The sequence below is a fragment of the Bipolaris victoriae genome (genome assembly GCF_000527765.1).
Source record: "Bipolaris victoriae FI3 unplaced genomic scaffold scaffold_50, whole genome shotgun sequence".
NCBI lineage: Eukaryota > Fungi > Ascomycota > Dothideomycetes > Pleosporales > Pleosporaceae > Bipolaris > Bipolaris victoriae.
In genome coordinates this window covers 1-19,060 of record NW_014575342.1, presented here as the reverse complement: position 1 = coordinate 19,060, position 19,060 = coordinate 1, and the positions used below count along the sequence as shown (strand labels likewise).

Here is a 19,060-nt window from a genome sequence, read left to right as displayed (position 1 = left end):
ATTATCAACCCTACTTATACAACCACCAGTTCCACTAGGAACAAAGCCAAGTAGCAAGATAACGCAGCAATAGTCTTGGAGAAAAAAAGACCAGGTTCAACAATGACGTCCGCCGTACAGAAGTGATCCAACGTGGGGGCTACGGTTTTCCAGGTCTTTTAGCCAGCAAATAAGAACGCCTAAGCAACAGCACGCGGTCTGCATGTGCAACTCCACATGCTCCTAATCCGAGCTGCTATTTGTACATGGAACTGTATACCCTGAATGCGCTCGCTTATGGACAAAATGATGCACCCCCTAAAAAATGACCTGCCTAAATCGCGAGGTTGAATGCACGTTCGCAATTGTTTTCCATTCCTATAACCAATCATTGACCAGTTCGTTTTCGTACGTTCTCCGTATGCGCCCGATTCTTCAGATGGAGTTCGAAATTGTTGACTGTCTGCTCGGGACCTGCATTGTACAGCTTTCCAGGGCAATCCATGCATCGAATCCGAGGTAGGAAGTATGCTTTGTGGTTCGCAGGCAGTGGTGCACCTGGGGCAAGTGTATCTATCCGAACTTGCTTGGGAGCAACGGCGCCGGTCTTGGGATCTTCCGCGGCCTCGTTCATGACTGCATAACGCATAGTGGATTCGAAGAGTTCACCGGGATTTCGGTCACGGAGATCCTGCAATCCTTGTTGGAGCCACGGAGGTGGGGGAGGCTTGTCAAAGTCAGAACGGTTTCCACATTGCCATGGGGGATCATCTTACATGTTGTGAGACAGAAGGCGCAGGCCAAGGTGCTTCCATTGAGCCATCTGGTCTGTATTGTCGTTGCTCATTCGAAGCAGCTGGTGTGGAAGTTGTGGACAGGCGGGGTGATGCTTCGACAGATGGAGGCGCTGTCGGAGTAGAGCGAGAAGGCAAAGCCGGTGATGGTGATGGTGGCGGAGGCATTGAGTTTGCAGTAGGTGTATTTCGTGCCGGCGTTTGCGATGGTGCCATCATTGGGGTGGAAGCAGGCTTTGCGAATGCTTTTGGATTGGCCTGCCACTCTTTCAACTTGGCCGATGAGATGCGAAGTTTGACTATGAGTGAAGTCGATTCAGACACGCTCTCCTCGCGCGTTTCATATCTGAGCGATCTGGCTGTCCGCGGCTCATGATGAGGCTGGAGAGTGGACACTTCAGGTGTTGCTGATCGGCCAATGGCCGAACGCATGGCGGCTTGAGCGGCGGTAGCTGCTCCACGCATACCACGAGTTCGGGCAGTACCTCCAGTCAACTGCGCGGGAGCAGGTGATTCCAGCACAGACTCATCGCTATCAGACTCGTCTGAACTGCCTTCAGCGCGACGACGGCCTTCCCTAGCTTTCCTTGTCGCCTTGAAAAGCTGGCTTTCTTCGATGGTCTCTGCAGCTCCTGGTAGAACCGACGAAACAACCAGTGTGCGTACAGTCCGTTGTCGATCCTTGAGATCTGGTAGTGCCGGGCCACCGCGGCGATTGACTGATCGTTTCTGGCGTCGCTGCTCGCGCATAATGGAGAGCTCGGCGCGCTCCAGGTCTGCATTGCTCAGCTCGTACAGGTAGGGTTGGTAGTCCTTGGTTGCCTGCATTGGGCGGAAGACGGAGGGGAGTGGAGAAGGCAAGAAGTTGTCCTGAATGTCAGCATCCTCCACAGGGCGCCCATCGAAGGGATGCCCTGTAATGTATAGACTCTTTGTAAACATTTGACATTGTTCCCTTATGGAATGAGCAATGGCGGTGGTGAACTCTCCGGACAGGGACAGGTCCGCAGCCATCTGTCTTGCAAACTCCTCAGGTGCATTCAACGGGTTGTTGATTTCCCATTCGAATTGGTCCATGAGAGTGTGCTGGCCAATGGTGATGTTCAACTTGATTGATATCCGCATCTCGTCGTTCTTATATGCGGAGTATGGTAGGTGGGGGTCCAATGGCTCGTCGTCAAAGAAGGCATGAGGGTAGTAGTCCTGGACCTGTTCGTGGATCTCGCGATCAATCTGCTGCATTACATTCTGGCGCAGCTCAGGTGGTATCTGGAAGTCTTCAACGAGCGTCTGGGCGAACAAGAGGGGGTTTGTGACGCGGTCGTGCAGGTTCCAGGTAAACGTGTCTCGGAGCTTCAATCTGTCCAGTTCAATGTCCAGACGCACAGGCACCAGCTCTTCAATCTGCTCCGCCTGCTGCGCTATCTTGTCTCTCGGGATCTTCAATTGCGGCGCGAGCCGACGGCCAGCGCGCTTGGCATGTTCGGGATATAGCAATTTTGTTTGTGGGAGAGCGCGGGGATCTCTGGGGTCCGGGGGAATGTCAGTCACGCCGTTGCCATAGCCGGCATAGCCATAGCCAAAAATTGCGCCGGGGTTTTGGCGGCGCACAGGATAGACTTCGTCGCGGTAAAAGTGACGCAGGTCGTTTAGTTGGCCGTATACCTTCTCGGAATGCTTGTTGCGTTCGTACTTGTTGACGCTGTCAAGCAGGTCGCGCGCAATGTAGCGATCGAGAAGCTGTTTCTGCGAGGCCGTGGGTTGCGCCCCGTCATCGTGCGAGGGTGTGCGCGACGACTTGCGGGTGCCTGAACGCGATCGCTTTCGACTGGGCGACGCGCCGTTGATGGCGTCGGTATGTGCTGGCGATGCCGTGTCGCCGTGGGTGGGCGTCAGGTTGAGGCCAGAGGCGGCCATGACGGCCTTGGCCTTTTGTTTTCCGTCTCGGATCGCGTTGTTCTCGGCGGACGCGATGTCTGCTCCATTGATGCTGGGAGGAGGGGCGTTGGGAGGCTGAACGGCGCCGTCGCCCGAGGTGCTGTTGGTGGTGGTGGAGGAGGAAGTGGTGGACGCGCCGTGCTGTTGCTGCTGGGCGGTGGACGAGTCGAGCGTCTGGGAGTCGGCTGTGGGCGGAGACAGCATGGCGGGGGAGAGTCTATTGCGCGCAGCAGGAGCGACCTGCGTGAAGCTGCCCTGGTTAGAGCCGCGACATACACGTGGGCAGGAGTGATGGATAGATGCGTCGACGTCTGGGTGGGTCGGTGGTCGGTGGGCGTCGCAGGCGGTCGCGACTGGCCCAAGAAGGGGGCGGGAGAGCGACGCAGCAACAACAGCGCCGCCAGGGCCAATGCCGCTGCCCTCGCCCGCCATCGCCAACGCGACACAGACACACGCAAGTCCTCACAGAGACGACATGGCACTACTCGACAGCGGGGAGATAAAAACACGCACTCAAACATACCTCTGGGAGCATGCAATTTGCGCGTCGTCACTGGTCACCGGGCTGGCTGGGCCTATCTGTTTGGCTGTGCAGGGCAGGAAATGCCGATCGGGTAGTCGAGCGCGCAGCGGCGGTCCGCAAGGCTCTGGCAGGCCCGGAGTATTGGCAGAATCCTAAATCGGCGAAACACCTGGCTGCGGTACCTTAGTTAGTGAGGGGTCGCGGGCGTGGATAAGCTCGGGATGATGAGTTGTGTCAGGCAGGGCGCTGATGGGTTTGCGTTGCCGCTTGCAAGCGCCGAGCCACACAGCCCATCCCACAGTGACTACGCCCACACTGTACACCACCCTCTCCCGCCGCCCACCGGCGGTGGTTGTGTGTAGTATCTCTGGGGAAACGAGTCAAGATCCCTCCTCTTATTCCTCCCTCGCCCTTCTCCCGTACGACTACACCTGGGTGCACACGCCCGCATACTACCCGTCGACTCCACGCGCTCGTCACGTGCTGCGCCATGGTGGGTACATTCCGAGTCCGCATCCTAGAGTAGTGCATAAGCCTGCCTGCTTGCGTGCTCGACAAAAGCCACCGTGTACACTAATGCTCGGCCTTGTCCAGTGTAGAATAAATATTGTATTTTGTCTAAGGAACCGCCAAGTACAAGTCAAAGTCGAGGCCGAAAGTCGAAGTAATGGTAAAAAAAAAGTAGACGACGCGGCCGGCGCTGCTACCTCCTGATCGCTCAGCTGCTGCATCAACGCTAAGGACGGACAAGGCCTTATACTTGCCAGCCTACCGGCCCACCGGCTACATGTTCCTGATATACTACTGGCAGATGCCTCCAACGCCATGCCTCGCTGGCCCCCGAGGTCTTGCGCCTACCTGCAGTGCACCCAACATTGTTGAACGTAACATGCCATGCCCCCTCAGAGTAGTGAGTCGAGCCTCGTGAAAACACTCAAACACGCAGCAACCACCTGTAGCCCACTGATTAGCACTTACATCCACTACTATGCCGAAATCATGCACACTTACCTCGAGCTGAAGCTCCTTATCCTTGGACCCATTCACCTCGTCCGTGACAAGTTGGCCCAAGTTGGCACCTATACCCTGTGACCCGCCCTGCCGCTTTGCAAAAGGCCACTGCGAGTATTCTGCCAAGAGCTCGTCCACCTGGGCAAATGCTCGCTCCCGAGCCTCATGTCCCAGCGTCGTCAAGGCGTTCTCGAGCACGTTTGCTGCATAAGCTGCACAGACCATGGTGATTGTTCGCAAAACCCTAAACTCCAGTTCTTCGGGAAGGAATTGGCTACCTGGCAAGACGACGGTGCGGTTGGTAAGAACGTTGCGGACCCGGCGTCGAATCTCCTCTTTTGCGCCGCCGTCGGCGACGGGATGTGTGGCCATGTCGAAGAGCAGGAAGTTCTTCTTTTCCGTGCGCAGAATGCCCTTGTCCACAAGCCCTTTACATAGTCGCTCGCGTACTTGCTTCAATTGGTAGCCAATCTTCATCAGATTCCATGTCTCTCCTATATGCACCCATAGTCAGTATCTTGGAACACCGACTTCGCTAGCGTGTGTGCTGCCCAACGTACCGCTCATGAGATCAATCCATGAGTTGACACTCATCTTCTCGCTTGACTTCATCATCTTGAGGGCTTCGTCCAACAGGACCTCGCCCGTCAACGTGTCGTCAATCACCTCAATAACCCGGTCTGCAAGCGGGAACCGTCGTCGCGATGAGTCCTTTTGCATGCTCACCCGGCCTCGGAATGCCAATTCTATGACGATGCATCCTCGCAACGCATACGAAATGTTGTCGTTCCAGAAGGAAAGGTATCCCTATTCTCGTGCATCAGCCTTGCCCCCTTTGCCAACCCTTCCATGTGCAATCAACCCACCTGCTTGTCCTTGAGCCCCATGAGGATAATTTCCTCCATCAGCGTCAGCTTGGGCTGTTTGCTTCTTTCCACATTCTCGCTAATGTCGCGCGGGTCGAATGCAATCTTGTGCCCATTCTCCGAGCTCTCGTAGGACGTTTCGGGGGTGCGATCGTCGATGCGCTTTGGTGCTGGCGAACTGACCCGGCTGCTCTCGTCTTCGCCGTTGCCTGTGGCGCCACCGCCGCCTCCTCTCCGGCGCGTCAGACCAGAGCTCGAAGCCATCGGGGTGTGGTGTTGGTGGAACTAGTGGGGGGTTCTGGTGGAAATTATGGGTGATGCTCCTCGACGGACGCAGGGATGAGGACGCTTGGGCAGCGCATGCGCGGTATCGGATTTTGTGGGACTTTCGGTGTAAGAGGACTGTGGGTGCCAAAGTCGCCGGCCACTACAATGCAATGCAGACAGTCCAAAGGGGTCGATCGCAGGCCGCTTGTGCAAGCCGTGAGTTGGGGTTGGTTCTCGTGTCACAGTAATCAGCGGACGAGGCCCGGGTCTCGCGTGCCAAGAATAGTTACACACGCCTCCATCCTCTGGTAACCGGCCCTCTAGGCACCACAAATAGGCAAGTAGTCATAACATCAGGAGGTGGATAGCGTCAATTCTATCAGAAGTACACTTTGCCGACCCCGGCGACTGTTTTACAAGGAGGCATATATATAGTAATGCCGGTAGAACCGACCACCAAGTCCACGTCCATCTTCCCCGACTCAGTACCCAGCTTCTTGGATATCATCTAGTGCGCTACCACAAAGTTAGCATACAATCCACGGGATGCGTACCAAATTGCCACTCACCATCGGGCTGGGCAAGGATGTACTCCACTGCTTGCTTGACTGTGATATCATCAGTATGCCAAATCCTTCCAACATTCCTCGAAATACGTACCGCTGTGAATGGCATCGGCTTCCTTGTCGGGGATCTCAATGCTGAATTCCTACTCCACTGTCAGCTTGCTCTTTCGCACGCAGCCCGCATTGCGACTAACCTCCTCAATTGCCATGACTACTTCTACGGTATCCAGGCTGTCCAGACCAAGGTCGTTGTGGAAGTGGGACTCAGCATTGAGCTGTGCAAAAATAAGTATTCGCTCTGCAAAATGGCCATGCAAAGTGGGAAAGCTACCTTTGAGGTGTCATTGACCTGCGATTGCGTTAGTGACGAGCCCAAAATTCGAGCGCATTCCCATTACCTTGTCAAAGTTCTTCAGCAGGTCCATTATCCTGCCAGTGACCTCGTCCCGTGACAGACCAGCGCTCGCAGCGTAGCATCGTACGGCCTGGAAGTATACGGAGGGGGTGATTTGCTTTGGCTGAACGAAGGAGCTTCGCGCAACGGGGCGAGCCATTGCGGTCTGGCATCGTGGTGCGGCGCGGACAGCGGACCTTGCGGACCTGAGGAGTGCTGTTCGGAACATGTTGAGCGATTTGCAGAGTGCCGTTGGCGAGATAGCGAGGTCGGTGGAGGGTGGTGATGGCGGCGCTCGACTAGAGTTTAGAACTTCAGACTAAAGTTACATTACGTTAGTCAGCCGTCAGGAAGCCGTTGGCAGCATCAATCAAACGGACCTCCAAAACAACAAACAACAACACTAATGGTGTTTTTCAAAAAAGCAAGAATCAGATAGGTAGAGTCTGGAGTATTGTCTAGTGCACACCTCAAACCTTAGAGTTGCCTCCCAGTCCTCGTTGCCGTCATTGCTGTTCTTGGCCAATCGCAGCTTCGGCGTTACAAGCGACCAACCTCAAGTTTCGAACTTGGCGACAACCTCTCCGCATTCGACAGCAACCCACGGCTCGCCCACGACCCCATCCACGCTCACAATGGCCAGCGCAAAGCCATTGACAATGCTGGCACGCAGCCGCCCAGCTGCCACACTGCTCCGCTCACCACACTTCGCGTCCGGACGCCTCCCCTCGCCCGCCACAGTCGTCTTCTTCTCTACCACCCTCTCCCGTGCCGCCACCCCAGCAGGACCCCCGCCACCAGGCTTCCGGTTACCGAAACCCAAGCGATGGGATGAAGGCGAAGGCGCATTGGACCGCGCCGGCAAGTACTTCTTGCTCATCGAGATGTTCCGTGGCATGTATGTCTCGCTCGAGCAGTTTTTCCGACCGGCGTAAGTAAGCCCCTCTGACGGCGAGCTGTGAGCGAGTCTGTAGTCTTTGACCGGTGGAAATCTGACTGTTTCGGAAGATACACCATCTTCTACCCTTTCGAGAAGGGCCCCATCTCACCCCGCTTCCGAGGCGAGCACGCTCTGCGACGGTACCCCACGGGTGAGGAGCGTTGCATTGCTTGCAAGCTCTGCGAGGCCATTTGCCCTGCGCAGGCCATCACAATCGAGGCTGAGGAGCGCATGGACGGTAGCAGGAGGACTACGCGCTACGACATTGATATGACAAAGTGCATCTACTGCGGTCTGTGCCAGGAGAGCTGCCCTGTTGATGCCATTGTCGAAGGTATGTTTGCGGTGAATTGCAAGATTACAGAACAAATACTGACGAACCTTAGGTCCCAATGCTGAGTACGCCACCGAGACGCGTGAGGAGCTTCTGTACAACAAGGAGAAGTTGCTGGCAAACGGAGACAAGTGGGAGCCCGAGATTGCTGCGGCTGCTCGTGCCGATGCACCTTACAGATAAGGGGAGTTCTGAACCTTGTGACATTGTTGTAAATATTATAGGAGCGGTTCTACTCGACAACACCAAGCGTTGGGTTTCTTTTGTCAATGCATCATCAGTATACTCAAAGAACCGCCCTTGACATATACAATGACCTAATCACAGGTTTTACGTGGAGCAAATGTACAGGTTGCGTTGCCGGTTATGGAGAGAGCAATCGGTATACCATTTTTTCTTTGATAGAGAGAGCTAGCACATGAACCGCAAAACAAAGTTCTCGTAGAAAGCATTGTAATATTCAAGACCGCAGACTCCATGATATGGTATCAAACGCCAAAATGCTCCCTAGATAGCACGCACGTTACCGCCTCCTTTTTTTTACCGATGCCTCCCGTCCTTGACCAATATTCGTACAACCTAGTGCCTATCGTGCCTTCATGGTGCCCTCAAAGCCTGGCCGCTTGACTTTCTTGCCAGGCTTCTTGACCTTCTTTTTCCCCTTCTTCTGTCCCTTCTCCTCCCTACGCTTCTTGAGGTTCTCCTCACGCTTCTTCTGCTTCGCCGCCTTGCCTTGCTCCACATTGGTAATCCTTTCTTTCCATTCCTGCGTACTCTTATCCTTTTGTTTTTGCTGGCGCTTCAGACTCTTCTTGAGAAGGCCTACATCGTCGAATACCTTTTCTCCTTGTGCTCTCTTCTTTGCAGCGAGCCATAGCTCCTTCTCTTGGATGTCCTTACGCTTATCCTCATCAAGCGCATTAATACGGGCTTGCTTCTTCTGTGCAGCTTCAAGGGCTGTCTTGCTGTCTGACTTGCCCTTCTTTTTTCTTGACTGCAAGAATCCAGAAAGATTTGGGTCCAGGTGTTGCCCGTCCCAAGCAACATTGCCGAAATTGAAGTTACGTTCAACCTCTGGTGATCTGGCCGGGAAGATAGAAGGGGAGCCCGAGCCGCCTCTTATGCGTGCTAATTGTTCTTCTGCTTGCCGGCGAGCTTCATCATCCTTTGCTTCTTGACGAAGAGCTTTCTTAGCAGCTTTTCGCTCGGCCTCCTTCTTCCGCCGTGCTTCAATGAGCTCCGCTCGGTTCCGGGCAGGCCGTCCGTCCGGACCGTCAGCCTTCCGTGCCGCGCGCATGGCTTCTAGCTTTGCATTCAATCGCGCGCGGAAATTTTCATGACTTTTTGGATCAATGGTGTAAGGCTTCTTGGCTTTCTTTTGCGACGCCTCTTCAGTTGATTGGGGTATCGACGATGCTGATGAGCTGGCCGAGGCGACAGAAGCTGTGGAGGAGTTGGAATTGGCAGCAGTGGATGGAGCTGTAGACTGACCCTCTTCGACAAGACCGCTGACGTCCAGTGCTTCGATTTCGTCGTCTTCATTTTCAAAGTCGTCAGCAGCCGCGTTGTCATCATCCTCTTCTTCCTCGGCGTCGTCCTGGTCCTGGTCCTCCTTGGCCTCTTTGGTGGCGACGAGGCCTTCGAACGCTGTTTTTTTGTTCTTCTTTGCCTCCAACTTCTGCTTGTTCTTCTCCTGCTTCTCCTTTCTCTTCTCTCTCCGCTTCTCTGCCTTAGCCGCAGCTTTGGCTTCAGATTTTGACAAGGCCCGTGTCTCGGCAGTCTCGTCGTTGTTATCTTCTGGCTCGACAGGCTGAGTTTTCTGCTTTTTTGCTTTGCTTTTGATTCCCTCTAGGGGCTTCTCCTTTGTGATGTCCATGTCAAGATCGGACGACTCGGCCTCGGAAACCTCAGTGTCGGCATCACCCTCCAACTCACGTTTCCGCTTCAGCGCGTTCTCATCCATGACATCTTTGGCGCTTTTGTGGGAGGCAGGATCCAGCTTCGCACGCTTGGCAGCCTGTCGTTCTTCGAGGGTTTGCTTCTTTCCTCTCTTTTGCCATTGCGTCTGCAGACATCATATCAGCACGGGGCGGGGGCGCAGGAAGGCAGAGGTGCATACGCTGGTGATACTCTCGTCCTTTCCGTAGTATTCCTTTGCGGGTATCAAGGACATGAGCCCTTCGAATGCCCGCGCGTGGCTCTTCAATCGCTCCTACAGCTTCCGGTCAGCGGCAAGGAGGATAGATAGGCAATACTGTCGCCACATACCTCGAGATTGTCCCCCATCTTGTATCAGCTAGATGCGCGCGAGTATCAGCAAAGCGGGTGGGCATGTATTGGGCGGGGCGAGTGTGTCGTGTGCGGCCCGCGAAAATCGAGGTTTGAATGCATGGAAGCCAAGATTTCGCAGACACTTTCCGCGCTTGGACCCTTGGTTTCAAGGGCCAATCAGCGGCCGCGAGCCAGGTCTAACCAGAAATAACCTCGCGTGCTCATGGCTACAGGCTCCTTCACCACCAGCATCGCCAGCAGAGCCCTGCGGATTGATGCGCGTCAGCCCGATCCACCTGTCAGTCGCCCTGCGCAGCAATAGGCCAAGACGGCGGCGCTTCTGCTCCAACTATACGCACATATAAGACTGATGTCCTTAGTGGGGAGACGCGGCCGCACAGCCACACGGGGGCAAGCACAAACCTGAGCGTTGACTGCTTGTCACATATATCCTAGGCAACGCTGCCCAGGACTGCAATAACAGTCCTTGTGGCACGCGGCAACACCCTCAAAGCCACCGTCGCACACTCTCCTTCCCCGTCACCAGTGCCCGCCTCTTTCGCTCTCATGGCTACGCCCGTTGTCGAAGCAAAGTCACTCTCTTCACTTACAGCACTTGCCTTTAACCCACCATCTTACCCAAGGAATCCGACACATTTTAGGAATGATCCGCTAGTACTGTACATCGCGCGTGTTCCTGGTAGCAGAGGTACGATCGCCCAATTTCACAAGTCAAACGTATCCTGACATCTCCAGATGTTTTTCTTTCACCTATGAAACCACGCGAGAAGGTAGTGACAGCAGAAGACATCCAAAGCTCATTGTACTATGTCCACGTCAACCAGCCCGAGGACGCTTACCTCGTCGATCCTCCAGAGCTGAGAGGTCCTGATGCTGTAGGCCAAAATCTATCATCTGCCCCGCTGGTTCCGCGGAAAGCGGTTCCAGGAACTTCCAATGCTGTTCCTCCAATGCGAAAACCCGTGCCAGGAACCCTAGCTCCTATTGATAATTACTCAAATAGCCACAATATCAGCGCCGGAAACTTTTCGCAAAGACAAGGGGTACATGCGCCAGACTACAGCAATCCGCGGCGTTCATTTGACTCGACCCAACACCAACAGGAAAACGAGAGGCCACCGCCGCTGCCACGTCGGCGATCAGAGAACCCACCACGTGAACCCCCATCACTCACGCTCATCCGGAGAGACCCGGCATCTGGCGCTCAATGGAATGTTGCCCGTATCGAGGATCCTCCCATCGTTGAGATTTCATCTTCAGCTTTGAGAGATCCCACTAACAAGAAAAAGTCCGGGGCGCCGATGTACATCCAGGTGTTCAATCCTGGATACTCTAAATTCCTTCACTTGGAATCCTCCGACAAACCCCAGCCACCTTTGGTGAGCCGAGACAGTGGCTTCTCTACTCAGTCATGGCAAACGGGACATTCTGATACAGTGGAATCGCAAACAGGGGGCCAGGCCGCGAGTGATAATGTATTCCGTCGACGTATCTGGCTGGAAGGCTCACAGCACTTGGGCCATGCATTTGGACATAGGAAGAATAGCTCTTACGACGCCAATTACGCTCGGCCCAGTTCCAAAGGTAGCTATACTGGACAGGCTGAGAGACCGTCGATGGACCTACGCTCTCCGCTCTCACCTTCATTCCAGGCACATGACGATCAGACACACGGCAGCATTCAGGTTTCTGAAAGACAAACAAGTTTTCGTGGCTATGTCTTCACAAGTCCATGGAATGGGCGCTGTGAGTTTATTACCGGTGTGGGTGGAGGATCTCTGAAGGTAGCTATGCCAGCTCTGTCACATTGATACCAAAGAGGCTAATTGTTATACTAGTGTCGCCATCTTATTCCAGGACTTCAAGGAGCACCAATTTCAAGTACAAGCTTGAGCGAGCTCAGGTTTAACCTCCCCAGTGGCCCAAAGAGATCCGCGGCTAGAGGAGTTGAAGCATCTAAGCGGTCTTCCTTCTTTCGCCGAGGTCGCCATTCTCGCAACAACTCTACAACATCTATTAATGTAGATGAAAACAATGAAGACCGCATGGATCTCTCTCTTGGACAGGAGTTTGCAGGAGGAGGTATGGGTGGCAAGCAAGCAAAACTTGGAAAGATTATTCTCGAGGATGAAGGCCTGAAAATGATGGACTTGCTAGTAGCAGCCAACATGGCGCTGTGGTGGAGAGCATATGAGAAGGCCAACGGCGATTCGCGATCTAGAAATGATAGCATGGATCTCTAGTCCTGGGACGTCGAAATTTGTAAACTTGACGAATATACCGGCTGCTCATGGCGATCATTGCATGTCATGGGTGAGAGACAATCTGGAGTGGATAAGGGTCAGAATTGGAAAATTGTATGGTCATCTGTTTGTACTGCATAGCTACGGTGTACCGCCGTCTGCTGGGAAACGGACACTTTGGATAGGTTGACGGCCAGGATCCGTGATTCTGGTCATTTTCGCTGAACAAGCAAAATTCTCGAGCAGTTTTGACAGACCACGTATTCACAATTTTGTGCACTGGCATGGAAATAGTATTTTGGGAATATTACAGGTTATTCTCTCATCTTCGGTTTGTTTTCAAGTACGTAACGTTTCTGTATCAATTTGCTTGCAAAATAAGAGCCATATAGTATATGCATTCAATATTTGATGATGCGAAATCGCTACAAGATGCTCCACCCAATATGGTAGTCGAAAGATATCTACTCAAAGTTCGGTCAATGCGCGTGTGTTATAGTTCAATAATAACGTCCGGGGGGTAAAGTCAAGCTTTGACACCAACCATGTCTATGCTCAACTACCTTTTACCAGGTACTATCTTTGGTGGAGCACAGTTGCAATACTCAACAACCGGAATTCGGCATGGATTAAGCAGTCTACATTACATCTGACATATGCGCTATGGTCATGCCCTGACTTGATTTTGACGAATGCTAATTCAAAAACTCAATTTGTTTGCGCCAAGTCAGATAGCTGAACGTAGATAGGAAGCTACCACTGGAGCAAAGAAACGCACTGTCCTCGCACAAGCCAGCTGTTCTTTGGAGCTCGAGCCTTCCTCGCCCAACTTTATCTGCACAGATCATGGGTGGTGGCCAAAGTGGAGACGGTGGCAGAAATGCAGGGATAAAGAGAATAGACGTTGGAGATACAAGTGGGACTAATGTGTTGTTTAAAAATAGAGAGTGAGTACAAAATGTTGACTCTAGAGGTAAAATGCAAGGGAGGAGCAACAGGTAGGAAATAGGAATCTCTGGATGTGTACTGATGCGGCAAGCACGAAACGGCTATCCTTATTCTGTCTGTGTTTACAGTGATCATCGTGGCTTCCATCGACTAGATGGCTAAACAAGCTATGCAATATATTCTGCGCTGCGTAGCTTCTGATTGTCTTACCGTCATCCACAACACACTACAAGCAACACTTAGCTTGTGGCGATTTTCCTTATTATTCTCTCAACCTTTCCACCTAGCAGTTATCAGTGTCGATACTTGCTAACTGCATTGATAACTTGGCAAATTTCCCCCTGCTTGCCTATCCGACGAACTATACACTATGCTGGTAACCGGCCTCGTCCTCATTCCAATCGCTGCGGCAGCTGTCGCACCGGCTGTACAGGACCTCGCTGATTTGAGGAGCCTCATCAATGCGGCGGCGAATTCTATCGGGGACCCCAACAACGCAGTCTCTGGCTTCGGTTTCAGCAGCATGATCGACAGTAGCTCAATGGGCACTGCCGATCTTGTGAACAACATCACCAGCACTATCCTGAGAGGAAAATATCAGCTTGATACAAACAAGGTGTGTTTTTCACCATACCTTTCATGTCTCGATATGAATTCGAAGTTGACGGCCAGAACTCCAGACTGAATGGCTCACTGCTGTAAATACGGTCAATGTCTCTGTTGCCATCAACTCTACGTCACCTTCAAACACAACCACACCTACACTCTCCCTGAACGCGAGTGGAGTCTCTCCAACCGTCTTTCCCACTGCAACACTCACATTCGGCAACGTAACAAACGATCTTACAAACCCATACCTCGAATACGTCCAGTCAATTCCCAACTTGAGCAACAACCTAACGGCACTCGGACGCATGTTCCACCGGGAAATGAACGCTCCCGTCAGTAACGCCATTAGCAGCCTGCAGCTGGCCCTCACTGTATTCCAAATAGCGATGCTGAAAGCCAATCTCATCGCCTCTTTAGCCGTCATACGTACAATTCGTGCAAGCAGTGGGTTGGAAAGTGCACAAGCGGCATGGGGTCGCCCACTCAATCTGCCAAGTGGCGAAAACGACGACGCTTCTGCCGAGCTACATGAGACACTATCGAGCAGCAGGCGGTTGGCGGCAAGAGGTCAGCTGAAGAGACCACCACCTGAGAATGGGAGGTTCTACACGCATCAGGAGCTTTGGAATAGGAGTGAGACCCAATCCGCGAAGCAAGTGGCACAGGCATTGGTTATTTGAGAGCATACTGTACCCTACGTGTGTATTCTACTCTATTTCCCTTACCTCTCTTGTCCGTAGCTAGCCTGTTAGGTAGCAGCTCTTCGTCTTCACCTACTAAAAATCAACTTTCTTATCACACTAAACTTTTCTATCTCTAGAAAATGGGTCTTCAAGTGAGCGAATAAACCAATAATGGCCATAACGATAGTTCGATATTCGCTAACAAAAGTGCAGCTAAGCTAAGCTAACATGGGATAAGACAACAACAACAACAAAAAAAGAGGTTTGGGATATCTTCAAAGAGACGTGCAAAACAAGCCAAAAAGGTAAAAAATGGATCAAGACCAAAGAAATCAACCCATCCCAATAAATGGGGAAAACCCCCCAAAAGAGAGAGAGAGAGAGGGGACAAACCAAAATAGCAAGATCAAGTAGCAAAGTGCGAAGTGGCAAAAGAGCAAAGAAAAAACAGGGACAAAAAATAAAGCAAGAAGAACGCAATCCATAACCTCATGACCAAGAAAACCCAAAGAAGAAGAAAAAGAAGAAGACGAAGAAGAATAGTAATCCAACACCTAGCACCGCTCCTCTACCCCATCCTTCGTTTACCCCCCCTCACCATCCTCATGTCCATATATATTCCCTATTCCCCCACCAGCTTTCTCTTTCTCTTTTCTACTCTCATTGGCACCGAAATCCTTCTAGATCAAGAGAGACAGACGTAGTAAGGAAGGAAACAAGGGAGAAAGTGCAAGACCAAGTTTTTGACGAAAAAGAGAATACATGGAAAACGACAAGGAAGAGATTCCCAAGGATAATTTGCGTTGAAATGGTTCTAAAACGGCGGGGAGGGGATAAAAGGAAGTAGGTAGGTAGGTGATATGCGCGGGCCCTGTTCGTCGTTGGTACAGGAGGTTGTCGAGAGGGTGGAAGAAAAAAAAAGAAGAAGAGAAAGGAAGAGAGTTGGAGAGAATAGATGGGAGGAAGATGGAGAAGAGAGAGAGAGAAAGAAAGAGAGAGAAAAGAGAAGAAGAAGAAGAAGAAGAAGAAGAAGAAGAAGAAGAAGAAGAAGAAGAAGAAGAAGAAGAAGAAGAAGAAGAAGAAGAGTAAGAGTAAGAATACACCTGATTAAGGCGAATAGTTACACACGAATGGAGACGCACTAGATGCATTGTGACATGCTCTTCTTTCTCATTACGGTTTCAACGTTCAACAACACCCCCATCGACCATCACTTCCAATGATGGGACGGGTAGGAACGCGCGAGGGAATAAGGAGGAAAATGTGTCCTCTTCTTGCAAGCCTCTTTCTCTCTTTCTCTCACTCTCACTCACTCTCACACTCCCACACACACCTCTTAAACCAAAACCCACTCACTCCCTCTCTTGATAAACTTGTCCAGCATAAGCGTCACGTCGGAAAGGACAAAACGACAAATGTAGAAGCCAAAGAACTCTGCGGCATGGCGAGTTGACAGTTCGAGTCCAACATGAGTAGGTGAAGAGTGCTTGAGACCTGGGTCTTCGACTTGACGCGCGATTTGATCTACAAGAAATAATGCAGTTAGTAAACCATTGCAGAGCATAAGCAAAACAAAAAAGAACTCACCCAGTATCTGAACTGCATCGAACAAGCGCGCCAAAGATCCCATGTATCCTGCATTGGGGCCCTCAAAGTTCATACCCGAAATGTCGCGCTTTGCAAAACGTATGCTTGTCAAACTCGTCATGGGAAGGGTAGCCATGACAAGCGTATCCTTGGGCACCTCTGTACTCCTCGTGGTACCGGTAGCCATGTTGGCGAGATTGACACCAGAGTTCTTGGACCGTAGTTTGCGCCATGACGCCAGGTACGACTTGCCCTGGGCAACAGCGCCCTTGGGTACAAAGTCTTGGCTAGTTGTTGGGCCCTTGGAAACGCCGTCTGCAGATGCTGTGCCTTCGCCCACGGTAGTTGCATCTTTGAAGAGGATTGATACAGATTGTATGCCAACTTCGTTACCCAGCTTCTTGGCTAGTTGAGCCTGTACCTGGTCAAGCACTAGTTCTAGAGACTGCATCTCTTCTAGCACAGCATCCGCATCGTTTGTGTCAACAGCAGCTAGCTTCTGCAGGGCTGCTGTGAGCATGTCGCAGTTGGCGATCTTGTCTTCAACGTTCTTCAGTTTGACACCCTTGACGCGCCAGACATCGCGAGGAATGAAAAGCTTGGTTGAGAGGTAACCACCACGGGGGTGCGCGATAGTCTGATAGAAGCATCGCATCAACCAGAATGGCCTCAACAAATACGAGTCCGGACACGGCTCCAGTGGAATGGGTGCATTTGTGATTGCTGGACTGGGCGAGCCAGGAGAAAAGGGCGAGTGAATATCGCTCTCAAACAGGTGCATTCCACCGCTCGGGAGACCATCAATGTTAAACGTAGGAAGGCTAGGAGTTGGGATGGGCAGTCCGGCGTTGCTAGGTTTCCGTCCGGTGACGGAAAAGGTTGTGCTGAGCGGCGTTCCAATGGATACATCTGAGCCATCTGGGCTAGACATGGACAAATTCCGCTGCTTCAAGCTAAGCGAAGATTTGTTTTTTCTAATACCCAAGGCTGGGGTTTTTCCGGTTTTCGGGGAACCTGGCACAAGACCAGGCTCGCTTGAGACACCGTGTAGCATTGGCGACGGACTAGGACCATTCTCAGAAGGACTATACAGTGCGGGCTGTGGTGAAGGAGCGGCAAGACTGGTCTGTTGGGCAATTTGCGGCAGTGCAGGCAACTTGAATGTCGAATCCAGGGAAGGCTTGCTAGTGCTAAACGATGCAGCAGCAGCAGACTTTGGTTGTGCAGGAAGATCAATGGGCACGTCCTTTGCTGGTACGGGCGGTTTCTCCGTATGGGGCGCAGGCGGAATATTGAGCACAGATGTCTCGATCTTGAGCGATTTGGCGTTTTGCCCTGATAATCTGCGGCTTCGCACAGAAGCGGCGTCCTTGCTTGCGGTGTTGGGCCGGGGAGTAACCTCTGCTGCATCGGTCGTATTGGATGCTTGTGACTCGAGAACTGGGGGCAGTGCAGGCAGAGCACCAGACGGGGCGGGGACCGCAGGAGGAGAATGTACGGGCGGTGGTTTGGATGACGGGTGGACCACTTCGGTAACAGTTGAGAGCGACGTCCCGCCTGTTGTCCTGTGCGAGGACACTGAACTGTTGTATGTGCTTCCAGAAAAGTTGCTCGAGTCTGACTGTCGTGGCAGCGCTGATTTTGTTTGCAAGTCGAAATCGAAACCGTCCAGCATGTACTCTCTGGTCATCTCATCGAGTAGCCTTTCCTCCTCTTCCGCCTCGTCGTTGAGGGTGATTTCGGCAGTCTCGCGTACGTGTGGCAATGCCTCATTGCGGATTTGGGTTTCTTTGTAACGATATTTGGCCGCTGCAATAGCCTCTTCGCGTTCTGCTTCCCGTACGCGCTCCTTGGCCATTTCCACGTTTCGCATCTTGGCCGATATCAGATCGGCTGGCGTGGACATGTCGTCATCATAAGGTTCGTAACCGTCGTCGTACGCAGCTTCAACGGCAGCATCGAGCGCCGCGTCAAACTCTGCTTCGGTCTCTCCACTTGGGTTCCGTAGGTGTTTTCGGCGTGGCCCTCCCGGGGACATGGAGTGCACCGAAGAGGAGCATGAGGAGCCTCCAGATTCGTCTATGGTGTCAAGCCATGATGTAGACTCGTTGCTGTGGACTCGCTGGTGATTGGTTTCTAGTGTCTGCTGCGGTTGCAACAACCGGCCGGGCTCGTCAGGTCTGGATTCACTCTGGCTGTCGAATAGGGGTGATTTTGATCTCCTTGGCGAGAGGGGTGGGGGCATGTATGTGCGATCCATTGCTGATTCGGCAACCGAAGAGCGACCAGACGTAGCTGAAGGCCCAAGTCTAGCAGGCGGTGGCTGTAGACTGAATTGCGAGTTTTGCATACCTTTTTGCACATCGCGGATGGCAGTTGAGATGACCGACTCGCGGGGACCTTGGTAGTCACTGCGCAGGGGCAATTGGTGTGAAGGGGGTTGTTCTGGTTCGCCGGCGAAGGAGTTTTCGTATACCGAGGCGTCGTTTACGATTCGAGAAACAGAGGCAGTTTGTATTACTGCAGGCTCTTCGTCATCGTCCTCTAGTAAGAGCATTGAGCGGTGTTCGTCCAGCGATTCCCCACTCATAGGGCGAGCGGGCAGTGACTTGCCGTTGCCATGGGTGTAGGCAGGGTCAAGTCGACGGAGCTCTTCTATCCGGTTGGTATATGTTACACGAATGGCGTCCAACTTGCGCCTGTCCTCCTCCTGAGAGCTGCGGACCATGACCTGCTGCAGGAGTTTGCACGCGTCCTCGTACGCCTCCATGGCGCCCTCGAAGTTTTGGGCATTGTCGAGCAGGACGGCCGTGTTTGCCTTTTGCAGCGCCCGTGACAACATGGTCTTTTTGTCCTTTTCCCTCCGCTCGCGGGTGCGGGGCGGGGTGCCTTGATAATGGTCGTCCAATTTTGCGCTGGTGTTACTTTCACTGCGATTGTGATCCCTGCTTGGGCTCGCGGCGTGGGTTCGGCTTGCGGTTCGGGAATGGTCTTTGCTCTGGCTCGCCGCGTGCTGGCGTGATCCTGCGTGCCTGTGGCCCAAAGGGGCGGGGGCGGTGGTGGTGGTGGTGGTGGCGGCGGCGGCG

The 19,060-nt window shown here is 52.7% G+C and overlaps 8 protein-coding genes across 8 annotated transcripts; 3 read left to right on the top strand and 5 right to left on the bottom strand.

The window, feature by feature from the left end:
- Positions 1–367: 367 nt before the first annotated feature.
- COCVIDRAFT_101233 (hypothetical protein) lies at positions 368–2,915 on the bottom strand (the record flags this gene model as incomplete). The annotated part of the gene is made up of 2 exons (XM_014700365.1): positions 368–706; positions 756–2,915. The coding sequence occupies 2 exons, from the start codon at positions 2,913–2,915 to the stop codon at positions 368–370; spliced, it is 2,499 nt and encodes an 832-aa protein (XP_014555851.1).
- A 1,221-nt stretch (positions 2,916–4,136) lies between these two features.
- Positions 4,137–5,375, bottom strand: COCVIDRAFT_101261 (hypothetical protein; the record flags this gene model as incomplete). Its single annotated transcript, XM_014700364.1, has 4 exons — positions 4,137–4,187; positions 4,246–4,739; positions 4,806–5,052; positions 5,112–5,375. The coding sequence occupies 4 exons, from the start codon at positions 5,373–5,375 to the stop codon at positions 4,137–4,139; spliced, it is 1,056 nt and encodes a 351-aa protein (XP_014555850.1).
- A 485-nt stretch (positions 5,376–5,860) lies between these two features.
- Positions 5,861–6,567, bottom strand: COCVIDRAFT_38409 (hypothetical protein; the record flags this gene model as incomplete). The annotated part of the gene is made up of 6 exons (XM_014700363.1): positions 5,861–5,886; positions 5,948–5,986; positions 6,039–6,087; positions 6,139–6,219; positions 6,276–6,293; positions 6,343–6,567. 6 exons carry the CDS (start codon positions 6,565–6,567, stop codon positions 5,861–5,863), a joined length of 438 nt encoding a protein of 145 aa, XP_014555849.1.
- Positions 6,568–6,973: 406 nt separating this feature from the next.
- On the top strand, positions 6,974–7,795 carry COCVIDRAFT_101164 (hypothetical protein; the record flags this gene model as incomplete). Its single annotated transcript, XM_014700362.1, has 3 exons — positions 6,974–7,269; positions 7,347–7,612; positions 7,665–7,795. 3 exons carry the CDS (start codon positions 6,974–6,976, stop codon positions 7,793–7,795), a joined length of 693 nt encoding a protein of 230 aa, XP_014555848.1.
- Positions 7,796–8,198: 403 nt separating this feature from the next.
- Positions 8,199–9,898, bottom strand: COCVIDRAFT_38407 (hypothetical protein; the record flags this gene model as incomplete). The annotated part of the gene is made up of 3 exons (XM_014700361.1): positions 8,199–9,677; positions 9,732–9,824; positions 9,881–9,898. The coding sequence occupies 3 exons, from the start codon at positions 9,896–9,898 to the stop codon at positions 8,199–8,201; spliced, it is 1,590 nt and encodes a 529-aa protein (XP_014555847.1).
- A 552-nt stretch (positions 9,899–10,450) lies between these two features.
- On the top strand, positions 10,451–12,147 carry COCVIDRAFT_101244 (hypothetical protein; the record flags this gene model as incomplete). The annotated part of the gene is made up of 3 exons (XM_014700360.1): positions 10,451–10,592; positions 10,640–11,688; positions 11,743–12,147. The coding sequence occupies 3 exons, from the start codon at positions 10,451–10,453 to the stop codon at positions 12,145–12,147; spliced, it is 1,596 nt and encodes a 531-aa protein (XP_014555846.1).
- A 1,318-nt stretch (positions 12,148–13,465) lies between these two features.
- Positions 13,466–14,384, top strand: COCVIDRAFT_101361 (hypothetical protein; the record flags this gene model as incomplete). Its single annotated transcript, XM_014700359.1, has 2 exons — positions 13,466–13,711; positions 13,776–14,384. The coding sequence occupies 2 exons, from the start codon at positions 13,466–13,468 to the stop codon at positions 14,382–14,384; spliced, it is 855 nt and encodes a 284-aa protein (XP_014555845.1).
- Positions 14,385–15,723: 1,339 nt separating this feature from the next.
- On the bottom strand, positions 15,724–18,998 carry COCVIDRAFT_16609 (hypothetical protein; the record flags this gene model as incomplete). Its single annotated transcript, XM_014700343.1, has 2 exons — positions 15,724–15,911; positions 15,975–18,998. Coding segments are annotated over 2 exons (3,212 nt in total), but the record flags the coding sequence as incomplete, so codon positions are not given.
- Positions 18,999–19,060: the final 62 nt, after the last annotated feature.